Raw genomic sequence first — 17,034 nt, forward strand, 5'->3', positions numbered from 1 at the left:
CTCCCCACCCAGCACCACCCTCTCCACCCAGCCCCACCCTCCCCACCCAGCCCAACCCTCACCACCCAGCCCCACCCTCCCCACCCAGCCCCACCCTCCCCACCCAGCCCCACCCTCCCCACCCAGCCCCACCCTCACCCTCCCCACCCAGCACCACCCTCACCCTCCCCACCCAGCACCACCCTCACCCTCCCCACCCAGCACCACCCTCACCCTCCCCACCCAGCACCACCCTCACCCTCCCCACCCAGCCCCACCCTCAACCTCCCCACCCAGCACCACCCTCACCCTCCCCACCCAGCACCACCCTCACCCTCCCCACCCAGCACCACCCTAACCCTCCCCACCCAGCCCCACCCACCCCACCCAGCACCACCCTCACCCTCCCCACCCAGCACCACCCTCACCCTCCCCACCCAGCACCACCCTCACCCTCCTAAACCCAGCACCACCCTCACCCTCCCCACCCAGCCCCACCCACCCCACCCAGCACCACCCTCAGCCTCCCCACCCAGCACCACCCTCACCCTCCCCACCCAGCACCACCCTCACCCTCCCCACCCAGCACCACCCTCACCCTCCCCACCCAGCACCACCCTCACCCTCCCCTCCCAGCACCACCCTCACCCTCCCCACCCAGCACCACCCTCACCCTCCCCACCCAGCCCCACCCTCAACCTCCCCACCCAGCCCCACCCTCAACCTCCCCACCCAGCCCCACCCTCACCCTCCCAGCGCCACCCTCACCACCGAGCCCCACCATCACCTTCCCACCCAGCACCACCCTCACCCTCCCCACCCAGCACCACCCTCACCCTCCCCACCCAGCACCACTCTCACCCTCCCCCACCCAGCACCACCCTCACCCTCCCCACCCAGCCCCACCCTCCCCACCCAGCCCCCCCCTCCCCACCCTCCCCACCCAGCACCACCCTCACCCTCCCCACCCAGCACCACCCTCCCCACCCAGCCCCACCCTCACCCTCCCCACCCAGCCCCACCCTCAACCTCCCCACCCATCTCCACCCTCAACCTCCCCACCCAGCCCCACCCAGCCCCACCCTCAACCTCCCCACCCAGCCCCACCCTCAACCTCCCCACCCAGCACCACCCTCACCCTCCCCACCCAGCACCACCCTCACCCTCCCCACTCAGCACCACCCTCACCCTCCCCACCCAGCACCACCCTCACCCTCCCCACCCAGCACCACCCTCCCCACCCAGCCCCACCCTCACCCTCCCCACCCAGCACCACCCTCACCCTCCCCACCCAGCACCACCCTCACCCTCCTAAACCCAGCACCACCCTCACCCTCCCCACCCAGCCCCACCCACCCCACCCAGCACCACCCTCACCCTCCCCACCCAGCACCACCCTCACCCTCCCCACCCAGCACCACCCTCACCCTCCCCACCCAGCACCACCCTCACCCTCCCCACCCAGCACCACCCTCACACTCCCCACCCTGCACCACCCTCACCCTCCCCACACAGCACCACCCTCACCCTCCCCACCCAGCCCCACCCTCAACCTCCCCACCCAGCCCCACCCTCAACCTCCCCACCCAGCCCCACCCTCACCCTCCCAGCGCCACCCTCACCACCGAGCCCCACCATCACCTTCCCACCCAGCACCACCCTCACCCTCCCCACCCAGCACCACCCTCACCCTCCCCACCCAGCACCACCCTCACCCTCCCCACCCAGCCCCACCCTCCCCACCCAGCCCCCCCCTCCCCACCCTCCCCACCCAGCACCACCCTCACCCTCCCCACCCAGCACCACCCTCCCCACCCAGCCCCACCCTCACCCTCCCCACCCAGCCCCACCCTCAACCTCCCCACCCATCTCCACCCTCAACCTCCCCACCCAGCCCCACCCAGCCCCACCCTCAACCTCCCCACCCAGCCCCACCCTCAACCTCCCCACCCAGCACCACCCTCACCCTCCCCACCCAGCACCACCCTCACCCTCCCCACCCAGCACCACCCTCACCCTCCCCACCCAGCACCACCCTCACCCTCCCCACCCAGCACCACCCTCCCCACCCAGCCCCACCCTCACCCTCCCCACCCAGCACCACCCTCACCCTCCCCACCCAGCACCACCCTCACCCTCCCCACCCAGCACCACCCTCAACCTCCCCACCCAGCACAACCCTCACCCTCCCCACCCAGCCCCACCCACCCCACCCAGCACCACCCAGCCCCACCCACCCCACCCAGCACCACCCTCACCCTCCCCACCCAGCACCACCCTCACCCTCCCCACCCAGCACCACCCTCACCCTCCCCACCCAGCACCACCCTCACCCTCCCCACCCAGCACCACCCTCACCCTCCCCACCCAGCACCACCCTCACCCTCCCCACCCAGCACCACCCTCACCCTCCCCACCCAGCCCCACCCTCAACCTCCCCACCCAGCACCACCCTCACCCTCCCCACCCAGCACCACCCTCACCCTCCCCACCCAGCACCACCCTAACCCTCCCCACCCAGCCCCACCCACCCCACCCAGCACCACCCTCACCCTCCCCACCCAGCACCACCCTCACCCTCCCCACCCAGCACCACCCTCACCCTCCCCACCCAGCACCACCCTCACCCTCCTAAACCCAGCACCACCCTCACCCTCCCCACCCAACCCCACCCACCCCACCCAGCACCACCCTCACCCTCCCCACCCAGCACCACCCTCACCCTCCCCACCCAGCACCACCCTCACCCTCCCCACCCAGCACCACCCTCACCCTCCCCACCCAGCACCACCCTCACCCTCCACACCCAGCACCACCCTCACCCTCCCCACCCAGCCCCACCCTCAACCTCCCCACCCAGCCCCACCCTCAACCTCCCCACCCAGCCCCACCCTCACCCTCCCAGCGCCACCCTCACCACCCAGCCCCACCATCACCTTCCCACCCAGCACCACCCTCACCCTCCCCACCCAGCACCACCCTCACCCTCCGCACCCAGCACCACCCTCACCCTTCCCACCCAGCCCCACCCTCCCCACCCAGCCCCCCCCTCCCCACCCTCCCCACCCAGCACCACCCTCACCCTCCCCACCCAGCACCACCCTCCCCACCCAGCCCCACCCTCACCCTCCCCACCCAGCCCCACCCTCAACCTCCCCACCCATCTCCACCCTCAACCTCCCCACCCAGCCCCACCCAGCCCCACCCTCAACCTCCCCACCCAGCCCCACCCTCAACCTCCCCACCCAGCACCTCCCTCACCCTCCCCACCCAGCACCACCCTCACCCTCCCTACCCAGCACCACCCTCACCCTCCCCACCCAGCACCACCCTCACCCTCCCCACCCAGCACCACCCTCCCCACCCAGCCCCACCCTCACCCTCCCCACCCAGCACCACCCTCACCCTCCCCACCCAGCACCACCCTCACCCTCCCCACCCAGCACCACCCTCAACCTCCCCACCCAGCACAACCCTCACCCTCCCCACCCAGCCCCACCCACCCCACCCAGCACCACCCAGCCCCACCCACCCCACCCAGCACAACCCTCACCCTCCCCACCCAGCACCACCCTCACCCTCCCCACCCAGCACCACCCTCACCCTCCCCACCCAGCACCACCCTCACCCTCCCCACCCAGCACCACCCTCACCCTCCCCACCCAGCACGACCCTCACCCTCCCCACCCAGCACCACCCTCACCCTCCCCACCCAGCACCACCCTCCCCACCCAGCCCCACCCTCACCCTCTCCACCCAGCCCCACCCTCAACCTCCCCACCCAGCCCCACCCTCAACCTCCCCACCCAGCCCCACCCTCAACCTCCCCACCCAGCCCCACCCTCAACCTCCCCACCCAGCCCCACCCTCAACCTCCCCACCCAGCCCCACCCTCAACCTCCCCACCCAGCCCCACCCTCACCCTCCCAGCCCCACCCTCACCCTCCCAGCGCCACCCTCACCACCCTCACCACCCAGCCCCACCATCACCTTCCCACCCAGCACCACCCTCACCCTCCCCACCCAGCACCACCCTCACCCTCCCCACCCAGCACCACCCTCACCCTCCCCACCCAGCACCACCCTCACCCTCCCCACCCAGCCCCCCCCTCCCCACCCTCCCCACCCAGCACCACCCTCACCCTCCCCACCCAGCACCACCCTCCCCACCCAGCCCCACCCTCACCCTCCCCACCCAGCCCCACCCTCAACCTCCCCACCCATCTCCACCCTCAACCTCCCCACCCAGCCCCACCCAGCCCCACCCTCAACCTCCCCACCCAGCCCCACCCTCAACCTCCCCACCCAGCACCACCCTCACCCTCCCCACCCAGCACCACCCTCACCCTCCCCACCCAGCACCACCCTCACCCTCCCCACCCAGCCCCACCCTCAACCTCCCCACCCAGCACCACCCTCACCCTCCCCACCCAGCACCACCCTCTCCACCCAGCCCCACCCTCCCCACCCAGCCCAACCCTCACCACCCAGCCCCACCCTCCCCACCCAGCCCCACCCTCACCCTCCCCACCCAGCCCCACCCTCACCCTCCCCACCCAGCCCCACCCTCACCCTCCCCACCCAGCACCACCCTCACCCTCCCCACCCAGCACCACCCTCACCCTCCCCACCCAGCACCACCCTCTCCACCCAGCCCCACCCTCCCCACCCAGCCCAACCCTCACCACCCAGCCCCACCCTCACCCTCCCCCACCCAGCCCCACCCTCACCCTCCCCACCCAGCACCACCCTCACCCTCCCCACCCAGCACCACCCTCACCCTCCCCACCCAGCACCACCCTCACCCTCCCCACCCAGCACCACCCTCACCCTCCCCACCCAGCACCACCCTCACCCTCCCCACCCAGCACCACCCTCACCCTCCCCACCCAGCACCACCCTCACCCTCCCCACTCAGCAACACCCTCACCCTCCCCACCCAGCACCACCCTCACCCTCCCCACCCAGCACCACCCTCACCCTCCCCACCCAGCACCACCCTCACCCTCCCCACCCAGCACCACCCTCACCCTCCCCACCCAGCCCCACCCTCACCCTCCCCACCCAGCCCCACCCTCAACCTCCCCACCCAGCCCCACCCTCAACCTCCCCACCCAGCCCCACCCTCACCCTCCCCACCCAGCACCACCCTCACCCTCCCCACCCAGCACCACCCTCCCCACCCAGCCCCACCCTCACCCTCCCCACCCAGCACCACCCTCACCCTCCCCACCCAGCCCCACCCTCCCCACCCAGCCCCCCCCCTCCCCACCATCCCCACCCAGCACCACCCTCACCCTCCCCACCCAGCCCCACCCTCACCCTCCCCACCCAGCCCCACCCTCAACCTCCCCACCCATCTCCACCCTCAACCTCCCCACCCAGCCCCACCCAGCCCCACCCTCAACCTCCCCACCCAGCCCCACCCTCAACCTCCCCACCCAGCACCACCCTCACCCTCCCCACCCAGCACCACCCTCACCCTCCCCACCCAGCACCACCCTCACCCTCCCCACCAAGCACCACCCTCACCCTCCCCACCCAGCACCACCCTCCCTCCCCACCCAGCCCCACCCTCACCCTCCCCACCCAGCACCACCCTCACCCTCCCCACCCAGCACCACCCTCACCCTCCCCACCCAGCACCACCCTCAACCTCCCCACCCAGCACAACCCTCACCCTCCCCACCCAGCCCCACCCACCCCACCCAGCCCCACCCACCCCACCCAGCACCACCCTCACCCTCCCCACCCAGCACCACCCTCACCCTCCCCACCCAGCACCACCCTCACCCTCCCCACCCAGCACCACCCTCACCCTCCCCACCCAGCACCACCCTCACCCTCCCCACCCAGCACCACCCTCACCCTCCCCACCCAGCACCACCCTCACCCTCACCACCCAGCACCACCCTCACCCTCCCCACCCAGCACCACCCTCACCCTCCCCACCCAGCACCACCCTCACCCTCCCCACCCAGCACCACCCTCACCCTCCCCACCCAGCACCACCCTCCCCACCCAGCCCCACCCTCACCCTCTCCACCCAGCCCCACCCTCAACCTCCCCACCCAGCCCCACCCTCAACCTCCCCACCAAGCCCCACCCTCAACCTCCCCACCCAGCCCCACCCTCAACCTCCCCACCCAGCCCCACCCTCAACCTCCCCACCCAGCCCCACCCTCAACCTCCCCACCCAGCCCCACCCTCACCCTCCCAGCCCCACCCTCACCCTCCCAGCCCCACCCTCACCCTCCCAGCGCCACCCTCACCACCCAGCCCCACCATCACCTTCCCACCCAGCACCACCCTCACCCTCCCCACCCAGCACCACCCTCACCCTCCCCACCCAGCACCACCCTCACCCTCCCCACCCAGCCCCCCCCTCCCCACCCTCCCCACCCAGCACCACCCTCACCCTCCCCACCCAGCACCACCCTCCCCACCCAGCCCCACCCATCTCCACCCTCAACCTCCCCACCCAGCCCCACCCAGCCCCACCCTCAACCTCCCCACCCAGCCCCACCCTCAACCTCCCCACCCAGCACCACCCTCACCCTCCCCACCCAGCACCACCCTCACCCTCCCCACCCAGCACCACCCTCACCCTCCCCACCCAGCCCCACCCTCAACCTCCCCACCCAGCACCACCCTCACCCTCCCCACCCAGCACCACCCTCTCAACCCAGCCCCACCCTCCCCACCCAGCCCAACCCTCAACACCCAGCCCCACCCTCCCCACCCTCCCCACCCAGCCCCACCCTCCCCACCCAGCCCCACCCTCACCCTCCCCACCCAGCCCCACCCTCACCCTCCCCACCCAGCACCACCCTCACCCTCCCCACCCAGCACCACCCTCACCCTCCCCACCCAGCACCACCCTCACCCTCCCCACCCAGCACCACCCTCACCCTCCCCACCCAGCACCACCCTCACCCTCCCCACCCAGCACCACCCTCTCCACCCAGCCCCACCCTCCCCACCCAGCCCAACCCTCACCACCCAGCCCCACCCTCACCCTCCCCACCCAGCCCCACCCTCACCCTCCCCACCCAGCACCACCCTCACCCTCCCCACCCAGCACCACCCTCACCCTCCCCACCCAGCACCACCCTCACCCTCCCCACCCAGCACCACCCTCACCCTCCCCACCCAGCACCACCCTCACCCTCCCCACCCAGCACCACCGTCACCCTCCCCACTCAGCACCACCCTCACCCTCCCCACCCAGCACCACCCTCACCCTCCCCACCCAGCACCACCCTCACCCTCCCCACCCAGCACCACCCTCACCCTCCCCACCCAGCACCACCCTCACCCTCCCCACCCAGCACCACCCTCACCCTCCCCACCCAGCCCCACCCTCACCCTCCCCACCCAGCCCCACCCTCAACCTCCCCACCCAGCCCCACCCAGCCCCACCCTCAACCTCCCCACCCAGCCCCACCCTCACCCTCCCCACCCAGCACCACCCTCACCCTCCCCACCCAGCACCACCCTCCCCACCCAACCCCACCCTCCCCACCCAGCCCCACCCTCAACCTCCCCACCCAGCCCCACCCTCAACCTCCCCACCCAGCCCCACCCTCAACCTCCCCACCCAGCCCCACCCTCAACCTCCCCACCCAGCCCCACCCTCAACCTCCCCACCCAGCCCCACCCTCAACCTCCCCACCCAGCCCCACCCTCAACCTCCCCACCCAGCCCCACCCTCAACCTCCCCACCCAGCCCCACCCTCAACCTCCCCACCCAGCCCCACCGTCACCCTCCCAGCCCCACCCTCCCAGCGCCACCCTCACCACCCAGCCCCACCATCACCTCCCCACCCAGCACCACCCTCACCCTCCCCACCCAGCACCACCCTCACCCTCCCCACCCAGCACCACCCTCACCCTCCCCACCCAGCACCACCCTCACCCTCCCCACCCAGCCCCACCCTCACCCTCCCCACCCAGCACCACCCTCACCCTCCCCACCCAGCCCCACCCTCCCCACCCAGCACCACCCTCACCCTCCCCACCCAGCACCACCCTCAACCTCCCCACCCAGCCCCACCCTCACCCTCCCCACCCAGCCCCACCCTCAACCTCCCCACCCAGCCCCACCCTCACCCTCCCCACCCAGCCCAACCCTCACCCTCCCCACCCAGCCCCACCCTCAACCTCCCCACCCAGCCCCACCCTCAACCTCCCCACCCAGCACCACCCTCACCCTCCCCACCCAGCACCACCCTCACCCTCCCCACCCAGCACCACCCTCTCCACCCAGCCCCACCATCCCCTCCCAGCCCAACCCTCCCCACCCAGCCCCACCCTCACTCTCCCCACCCAGCACCACCCTCACCCTCCCCACCCAGCACCACCCTCACCCTCCCCACCCAGCACTACCCTCACCCTCCCCACCCAGCACCACCCTCCCCACCCAACACCACCCTCCCCACCCAGCCCCACCCTCACCCTCCCCACCCAGCCCCACCCTCAACCTCCCCACCCAGCTCCACCCTCAACCTCCCCACCCAGCCCCACCCTCAACCTCCCCACCCAGCCCCACCCTCAACCTCCCCACCCAGCACCACCCTCACCCTCCCCACCCAGCACCACCCTCACCCTCCCCACCCAGCACCACCCTCACCCTCCCCACCCAGCCCCACCCTCAACCTCCCCACCCAGCACCACCCTCACCCTCCCCACCCAGCACCACCCTCACCCTCCCCACCCAGCACCACCCTCACCCTCCCCACCCTGCACCACGCTCACCCTCCCCACCCAGCACCACCCTCTCCACCCAGCCCCACCCTCCCCACCCAGCCCAACCCTCACCACCCAGCCCCACCCTCCCCACCCAGCCCCACCCTCCCCACCCAGCCCCACCCTCACCCTCCCCACCCAGCACCACCCTCACCCTCCCCACCCAGCACCACCCTCACTCTCTCCACCCAGCACCACCCTCACCCTCTCCACCCAGCACCACCCTCACCCTCCCCACCCAGCACCACCCTCACCCTCCCCACCCAGCACCACCCTCTCCACCCAGCCCCACCCTCCCCACCCAGCCCCACCCTCACCCTCCCCACCCAGCACCACCCTCACTCTCCCCACCCAGCACCACCCTCACCCTCCCCACCCAGCACCACCCTCACCCTCCCCACCCAGCACCACCCTCACCCTCCCCACCCAGCACCACCCTCACCCTCCCCACCCAGCACCACCCTCACCCTCCCCACCCAGCACCACCCTCACCCTCCCCACCCAGCACCACCCTCACCCTCTCCACCCAGCCCCACCCAGCCCAACCCTCACCACCCAGCCCCACCCTCACCCTCCCCACCCAGCCCCACCCTCACCCTCCCCACCCAGCACCACCCTCACCCTCCCCACCCAGCACCACCCTCACCCTCCCCACCCAGCACCACCCTCACCCTCCCCACCCAGCACCACCCTCACCCTCCCCACCCAGCCCCACCCTCACCCTCCCCACCCAGCCCCACCCTCAACCTCCCCACCCAGCCCCACCCTCAACCTCCCCACCCAGCACCACCCTCACCCTCCCCACCCAGCACCACCCTCACCCTCCCCACCCAGCACCACCCTCCCCACCCAGCCCCACCCTCAACCTCCCCACCCAGCCCCACCCTCAACCTCCCCACCCAGCCCCACCCTCACCCTCCCAGCCCCACCCTCCCAGCGCCACCCTCACCACCCAGCCCCACCATCACCTCCCCACCCAGCACCACCCTCACCCTCCCCACCCAGCACCACCCTCACCCTCCCCACCCAGCCCCACCCTCACCCTCCCCACCTAGCACCACCCTCACCCTCCCCACCCAGCCCCACCCTCCCCACCCAGCCCCACCCTCACCCTCCCCACCCAGCCCCACCCTCAACCTCCCCACCCAGCACCACCCTCACCCTCCCCACCCAGCACCACCCTCTCCACCCACCCCACCCAGCCCAACCCTCACCACCCAGCCCCACCCTCCCCACCCTCAACCTCCCCACCCAGCCCCACCATGAACCTCCCCACCCAGCCCCACCCTCACCCTCCCCACCCAGCCCCACCCTCACTACCCAGCCCCATCCTCCCCACCCAGCCCCACCCTTCCCACCCAGCCCCACCACCCAGCCCCACCCTCACCACCCAGCCCCATCCTCACCCTCCACATCCAGCCCCCCCCCTCCCCACCCAGCCCCACCCCTCCCACCCCCAACTGAATCACCTTAAGTCTGGGAATGTTGAAAGAAACACGAGGCAAAAAGATCCGCTTTTTTCTTTTCAAGGCTTCCATTTTATAAATGGAGCCACCCTCCCCCAGTTAAATTTTGGGAATGAAACATCGCCCGTCTCCTCATTGGCCCGAGTCGCGGCGGTGCCCCCCCCCCACTTACCAACCCAAACCCACCGCTCCCATTGGTCGGCGCCCCCGAGCCAATGGGAGGGCTCTGGTGGGGCGGGGCCATGCACGACAGATAGACAAATAATCCCTGGTGGGCAGTGTGGAACTGTTGTTCCTACCTGTATAAACGCGTTGCCTCCAGAAGCCGTCTCCGTGTAGTTAGTTAGACACACAACACATGTAGTGGTGGCAGTGTGTGGTGGTTGCGTGTGTGGTGGTGGCTGTGCGTGTGTTGGTCTACCACGGGACCAGCACGGAGGGAGCTGTTATCGTCTCCTCACGATTTGTTTGGTACGGTAGACAGGGTAGCTGCTGTGCTACAGGAACAGCAGAGGTTTGAAAATCAATCACTGAGACAGATGCAGCTGGCCTGGGACGCAGCAACCTATGTAGGTTCCGCCACCCTTATTGCAGCATTAGCATTGCAACATCAGCATTAGCATTGCAACATCAGGATTGCAGCAGCATCAGCATTGCAGCAGCAGGGCCACCTCTCGACCGAGAGGAAGGAGCTCGAGGAGGCAAATGTACAATGGGAGGGCAGCAGGGGGGCCTAGCGAGGAGAGGAGTGGGAGGAGCCCCATTACCCCACCTCAGTAGAAGTGGCCGTTCTGAGACAGCAGAGGTGTGGTGAGGAAAGGGGCTTTGAAGTCCGTGACACAGCCCTGCAGAAGCAGCCAACCCTCGGCACCTGGGGCCAGTGCATATATTTGTGGCGATGTCGGTATAGTGGGAGGCGTTTTGTAGACGCGACTAAGTAGCATAGAGCAATTTCACCGTCTTGCCCACTTCCTCGCTATGTTATCTGCACATTCGCCCTCATCCAAATGTCGCTCTATCGAATATAATTGAGCTATCTTATCCGTAATTTCACCCTCATCAGCAATATCGCCATCTTTTCCCGTTGTTGGTGGTAGGTGGTTGTTGGTGGTAGTTGTTTGTGGGTGGTTGGGTGGTTGTTGTTGGTGGGTGCATTTTGTTGGTGGGTGGTTGTTGTTGGGTGGTTGGTGGGTGGTGGTTGTTGGTCGTGGGTGGTTGTTCGTGGTGGGTGGTTATTTGTGGGTGATTGTTATTGGGTGGGTGGTTGTTGATGGTGGTTGTTGGTGGTGGTTGGTTGTGGGTGTTGGATGTGGTAGGTGTTTGTGGGTGGTTGTTGTTGAGTGGTGGTTGTTGTTGTTAGGTGGGTGTTGTTGGGTAGCTGTTTGTTGTTGGCAGTAGATGCGGATACCTGATGCACGGATGGAAAATTCAAAACTCTCCAGTGTGCAACTGTGGTCAACCAGAACAGGACCATACAATATATGATTCAATGCCCGATCCGGAAATAGGAAGGAGACATCACAGCGATACACTCCGCTACTCCTGATGCATGCATTTAGAACTTCTTTCACACCGTACGTAGCCAACCGTGCTAATCGGAGGTGTTATTCCTCTGCACCTCAATCAACAGCCATTTGAAAGATGGAAAGATTGGCTGAGCGAATGATAGGGGTGGGTAAATTTCCCTCACCGGAGCTGCTGCTTGTTCTCACTAGTAAGCTGTTTACATGTTGATTTAAAAATATATAATGTAAACAATTTATGCAGGACAAAGAGCGCTGTAACGAATTGAAGTTCTGCCGGGGTCGCACCAAGCGAGGTCTTCCTGTAACAGGTGTCTCAACTTAACAAGTGAGATACGTTCCGCGAAAATTGCTCGCCAAGCGAAAATTCGTGAAACCATCGTAGCTTTCCCGAGTTATAAACTAGATTCGAAGCTTTCGTGACTGCAGGAATTACTCTTTGGTTCTTTCGGTAAAGTCACGTAGAAAATAAAATAATAATAGAATACGACGTTTCGGTTGCAACACAAGCAACCATCAGGTAAGAATTAATGATAAAACACAGACACGGGAACAGCATAGGCACACACATGCAGAGTGAGCACACCAAAGACACGGAGCGAGACACAGACCAAGTGTGTGCCTCTCTGTCTCTCTGCATGTGTCTGCCTATGCTGTTTCCATGTCTGTTTTATCATTCATTCTTACCTGATGATGGTTGCTTGTATTGCAACCGAAACGTCGTATTCGATTATTAGCCGAGTTATGTTTCAACCACCAAATGTTCCACTTGAACAACTTTTTTTAACATGAGAAATACAATTTATCATTTTAAAATAAAGTAATAAAAAACATCAAATGTAACACTTACCCTACACGAACCACAATTTCTTGCAGTTGTAGTGCCGTAGATGGGCCACACTTACCGGCAGTGGTGGACAGAACCCTTCTGCAGGTACCTCGGACCCCCAGGGGAGGGGCCACTGTGCCAGCCCAAGAGGGGGGGGGGGGCTGCTGGGGGCTCTAGGATCCTAGGCAGCTAAGCCCTCGGCGCCGGGCCTCAGGATCCCAGACAAGCCAGACAGCTGAGCCCCTTGGCGCCATCAACAGGGGGCTATGGGGGATCTGAGATCCCACGCAACCCCACCCCTCGATGGGCAAGAGGGATAAAAGGGTCGCTCCCCAGCTGATCGAGGCCAGCCAGCTTAAGACCCTGGACCCCCTCGCCCCGCTTGTCCTTGTAAGGGCCGGGACGCTGTGCGGGCCAGTGGTGGGACTCTGGGACTCCCGGCTCTACGTCCTTGTAAGGGCGAGTTCCGAGGAAGCCAGAGTCTAGACCCGCACCTTGGCTGGGTCGGGTCAGGTAGCCTCCCCTAGGGTAATTGTAGCCGGAGGACCCGAGAACATAGCCAGAGTAGGCTGTGTCCCTAGGCTGTCTCCCTAGGCTGTAACAGAGGTATCAGGACTGTTGGAGTGTTGTATCGTAATAAAGAAGTTACCTCTACAAGTGTCTCCGGAACCCATTACACAGGTGCCTGTCCTCAGCGTGTGAAATTAGCGCCATCATCGCCCCCCCCACCCACCCATTACAGTGCCACCACGAGGCAGTACAACTGGTATGTGCGTGTGTATGATTAACTTTTTTCGCACCGTATATAGCCAAACATGCGAATCGGAGGTGCTGGGGAAGGACAACAAACTAAACACAAAAATCAGTTCTAAACAAAAAAATCGATATAAAAGTGCATATAGCTCCAGTGGCTTCCTAATATGAGAAGAGCATTCCAGACGGCCGCAGAAGCGCATCTGAAAGTGCCGCACGAAGCGAAACAAAGTGCTCCGGCCAGTGGTGCGCCCCCTGCCGCCACGAAACGCATTTGTACAATTGGTCTCTGCTCGTTACGCGAACATTTGCTCATTTTATGAAAAAATTCAAATAGATCGTAGCGAATTCTCGTAGAAAGAATGATCGTTAAAGCGAGACACACCTGTGTTATTAATAAGAGCACACATATATACCACGTACACCTCCGTATGATGGCCAGAAGGGACCGAGACCTTCAATTCATTTATAATACCATATGTTCAAACAAGAAACGTGCAACATTTGGCACATTGGTCAAATGCCTTTTTATTATTTTCAATGGGATTTGGATGCAGCTGTGAAATGTTCTTGGTACACATGATCTGGTTATGACACTGGCCCCAACAGGGTTGCGCCAGTGTTAACACATTCAACTGACTTACTTTCAAAAGTTGTTACATGTGATTATCTTTTATCAAATGCAGCATTTAATATTTTCCAAAATGATACATTTTACAGCTGGCTGGAGCTGGAACTCAAATTACACGCAATTAGTGGACATTTCATGACACCTCCTGAAATAAAGGCCACACTTAAATGAGTTGTAAAAGTTGACCCATGTGGTATTATTGAACACAAATAGCTTTGCTGACGTGCCATTCACCAGTTACTTTTGCCCTTCTTCTTTTTGGCCTTTTTCTTGCTTGCAGTAGCCGCAGCAGCGGCTGCCGTGAGTTTTTGTTGCCTCGAAGGCACGGGTTCACTTGCCGAAGAGGCAGCTCCAGGTTGCGGGGAGGCAGGGGGACTTGCCAGCCTCTTGCTTGCATCCCTTTGAACAAAAGTGACAAGTCAAAGGTGAATGAAAAATAATAATGGGTTCTACCCTTTCTGGCAATAAAACAGGATGTGTTAAGATGTTCAAACACCAAACAGATACCTTTTGTAAGGAATCAAGTTTACATTAACCACACACATTTGTGGTAAACATGCAAACACACTGATAATATATGCATTGTCTTTGATACTGATTGGCCTACACAAGAGACAGCCTTATTTTCAGTATCAAAGACAATGCATACATTATCAGTTTTTGTTTGCATGTTTACCACAAGTACTGTGTGTAGTTAATGCAGACTTGATCCCTTGCAAAAGGTATCTATGTGGTTTTTGAATATCTTAACACAGCCATAATAGAGGTATTTGGGTTAGATCGCGTAAATATATAAATGTGTCGTTAAAACCCGCCACCACCCGACACAGCCAACTAGAAAGGGTTGTCACATAAACAGAGCATGCCAATTCGTCAGTAGTACATCACACCGGTGTGTTGGAGAGCCAAGCCACAACATTTACAAACTGAGTACGACGTTTCGCCAATAATTACAACTAGCTTCATCAGGCGACAGCCAGATTTGTGGAGAAGTCTTACTGTTCCGTTCCTTATATAGAGGCGTAGATGTGTTGACCACCCTTCTGCGCTCTTGCACAATGTGGAGGGGGGGATTACTGAGGAAACGTACATTATGCATGTGCATTATGCAAGCCCTTTGAACTTATATTTACGAGATGTTCAGAGTTTTTGATGAACGAAGAGGTGCTACCATGTAGAGCTGTATTTGTTTCAGATGTTTGGAAAAACAAAACATACAGAATTTAATATCTGGTACAAAAGGTGTATTACCGAAGCTATCAACAGAAGGTGTGTACAAGATTAACTGCACGTGTGGTAAATGTTATGTTGGGCAAACAGGACGAATGATCAGCATGAGACTAAAAGAACATCAGAGAAATATTAAATTCTCCCAAATGCAACTGTCAGCAGTAGCAGAACACTCGTGCCAACAAGGACACTCGATTGATTTTAATTATGTTGAAGTTTTGTGCAAAACTAGCTACTACTGGCCAAGACTAATTAGAAAATCTATCGAAATTGAAAGAAATCTAAATAACTTTAACCAACAGATAACTACCATCTTAGTGCTGCGTGGAAGCGAATCATCCAATAATACATTCTTTAAATGCATACTTCAATAGGGATTACCGTTGGTAGGGCTATTTTAATAAACACAATAGACAAGAAGGACAAATTCAAAGGGCTCGCATAATGCACAATGCCCGTTGCCTCAGTAATCCCCCCCCCCCACATTTGCAAGAGCGCAGATGGGTGGTAAACACATCTACGCCTTTTTATAAGGAACGAAACAGTAATGCTTCTCCACAAATCTGGCTGTCGCCTGATGAAGCTAGTTATAATTACTGGCAAAAGGTCGTACTCAGTTTGTAAATGTTGTGGCTTGGCTCTCCAACACACAACCGGTGTCATGTACTCGTGACGAATTGGCATGTTCTGTTTACGTGACAGCCCTTACTAGTTGGCTGTGTCGGGTGGTGGCGGGTTTTAACGACACATTTATATATTTACGCGATCTAACCCAAAAACCTCTATTATGGATATTGGTCGCGAAAGCCTATGTGTTAATCTTAACACATCCTGTTTTATTGCCAGAAAGGGTAAAACCCTTTTTTTTGTACTTTGATACTTGCAAAAAGGTCCCATGAGTCAAAAGTTGCTTTCCCACCTGATGACGGACGCTTGTGTTGCACCCGAAACGTCGTGATCTATTTTATTTTACCGAAAGAACCAAAGAGTATGGATTTCTGCAGTCACGAAAGCTTCAAATCAAGATTGAGTCAAAAGTGGTTTCCCTTTTTTTCAAATGAGCATCGATGACGAGGGTGGTGTTGCTCGTCTCCTTTTCTTATAGTCCCGAGCCAGTGGCAGAAATTCAACACAGCTATTGGCAGAGGCAAGTCTAATTTCATGTCAGTCTAATTCCATGTCAGTCTAATTGCATGTTAGCCCAATCTATTGACTTCCCAAACTGGATATTTGAACTCACAATCATTCGATTGTGAAAAACAAGGCCATGTCAAGAGAGCTTAACAAATTCCTATTATCACGGCAACATATCAATGACCTAAACAAACTACCTGTGTGGAAGCTGTACAGACACGCACAACATTATTTTGTGTTAATTAGACAACCGGCCAGGTGGCCAGGTGGCTTGGTCAAGATTTAGCGGCTCACAAACCAAATTTTTTTTTTTATATTATACAGTTACTCCATGCTGTTTCAACGCCTTCAGTCTCAATGCTATAACACATCCTCATATTCCACGTTGGGCATTTCATAATCCATGCTTTCTAGCGGCAATGTTCTTCCCAAGTCCACTATTCTCCAAGTGACTTCTACCTCCGATGATAGTTTATGTCTAATTGCGACACCACCCGCAACTCCAACTTTTTTTTTTAGCATTACTCCAGTTAATGGTTCTTGGCGTGGTCAGCTTTTCTACCATGAAGTAAACACCGCAAAAAAAGTTATGAGGACTACTACAAAGTTGCAGGATGTTTTGGGCTCACATCGAGCTCCTAACAAAACAAAAATAACATTTAAATGTTATACCATGTGTACTTAATAATATTCAATGGCATAAAATTTACTGCGCTTTTGTGCAAGTACGCATTTCTAGTG

General features: G+C 61.6%; 1 protein-coding gene across 1 annotated transcript in view; it reads right to left on the reverse strand.

Annotated features, from left to right (window-relative positions):
• Positions 1–13,746: 13,746 nt before the first annotated feature.
• The window catches only part of SRP72 (signal recognition particle 72), a 54,207-nt gene continuing 50,919 nt past the window's right edge, over positions 13,747–17,034 (reverse strand). The window contains exon 19 of the mRNA XM_078861253.1: positions 13,747–14,328. Within this exon, the coding sequence (XP_078717379.1) occupies positions 14,160–14,328 (169 nt within the window). The 3' untranslated portion in view covers positions 13,747–14,159. The remainder of the gene's footprint in view (positions 14,329–17,034) is intronic.

The sequence above is a fragment of the Lampetra fluviatilis genome, chromosome 12 (assembly GCF_964198595.1).
Source record: "Lampetra fluviatilis chromosome 12, kcLamFluv1.1, whole genome shotgun sequence".
Classification (NCBI taxonomy): Eukaryota; Metazoa; Chordata; class Hyperoartia; order Petromyzontiformes; family Petromyzontidae; genus Lampetra; species Lampetra fluviatilis.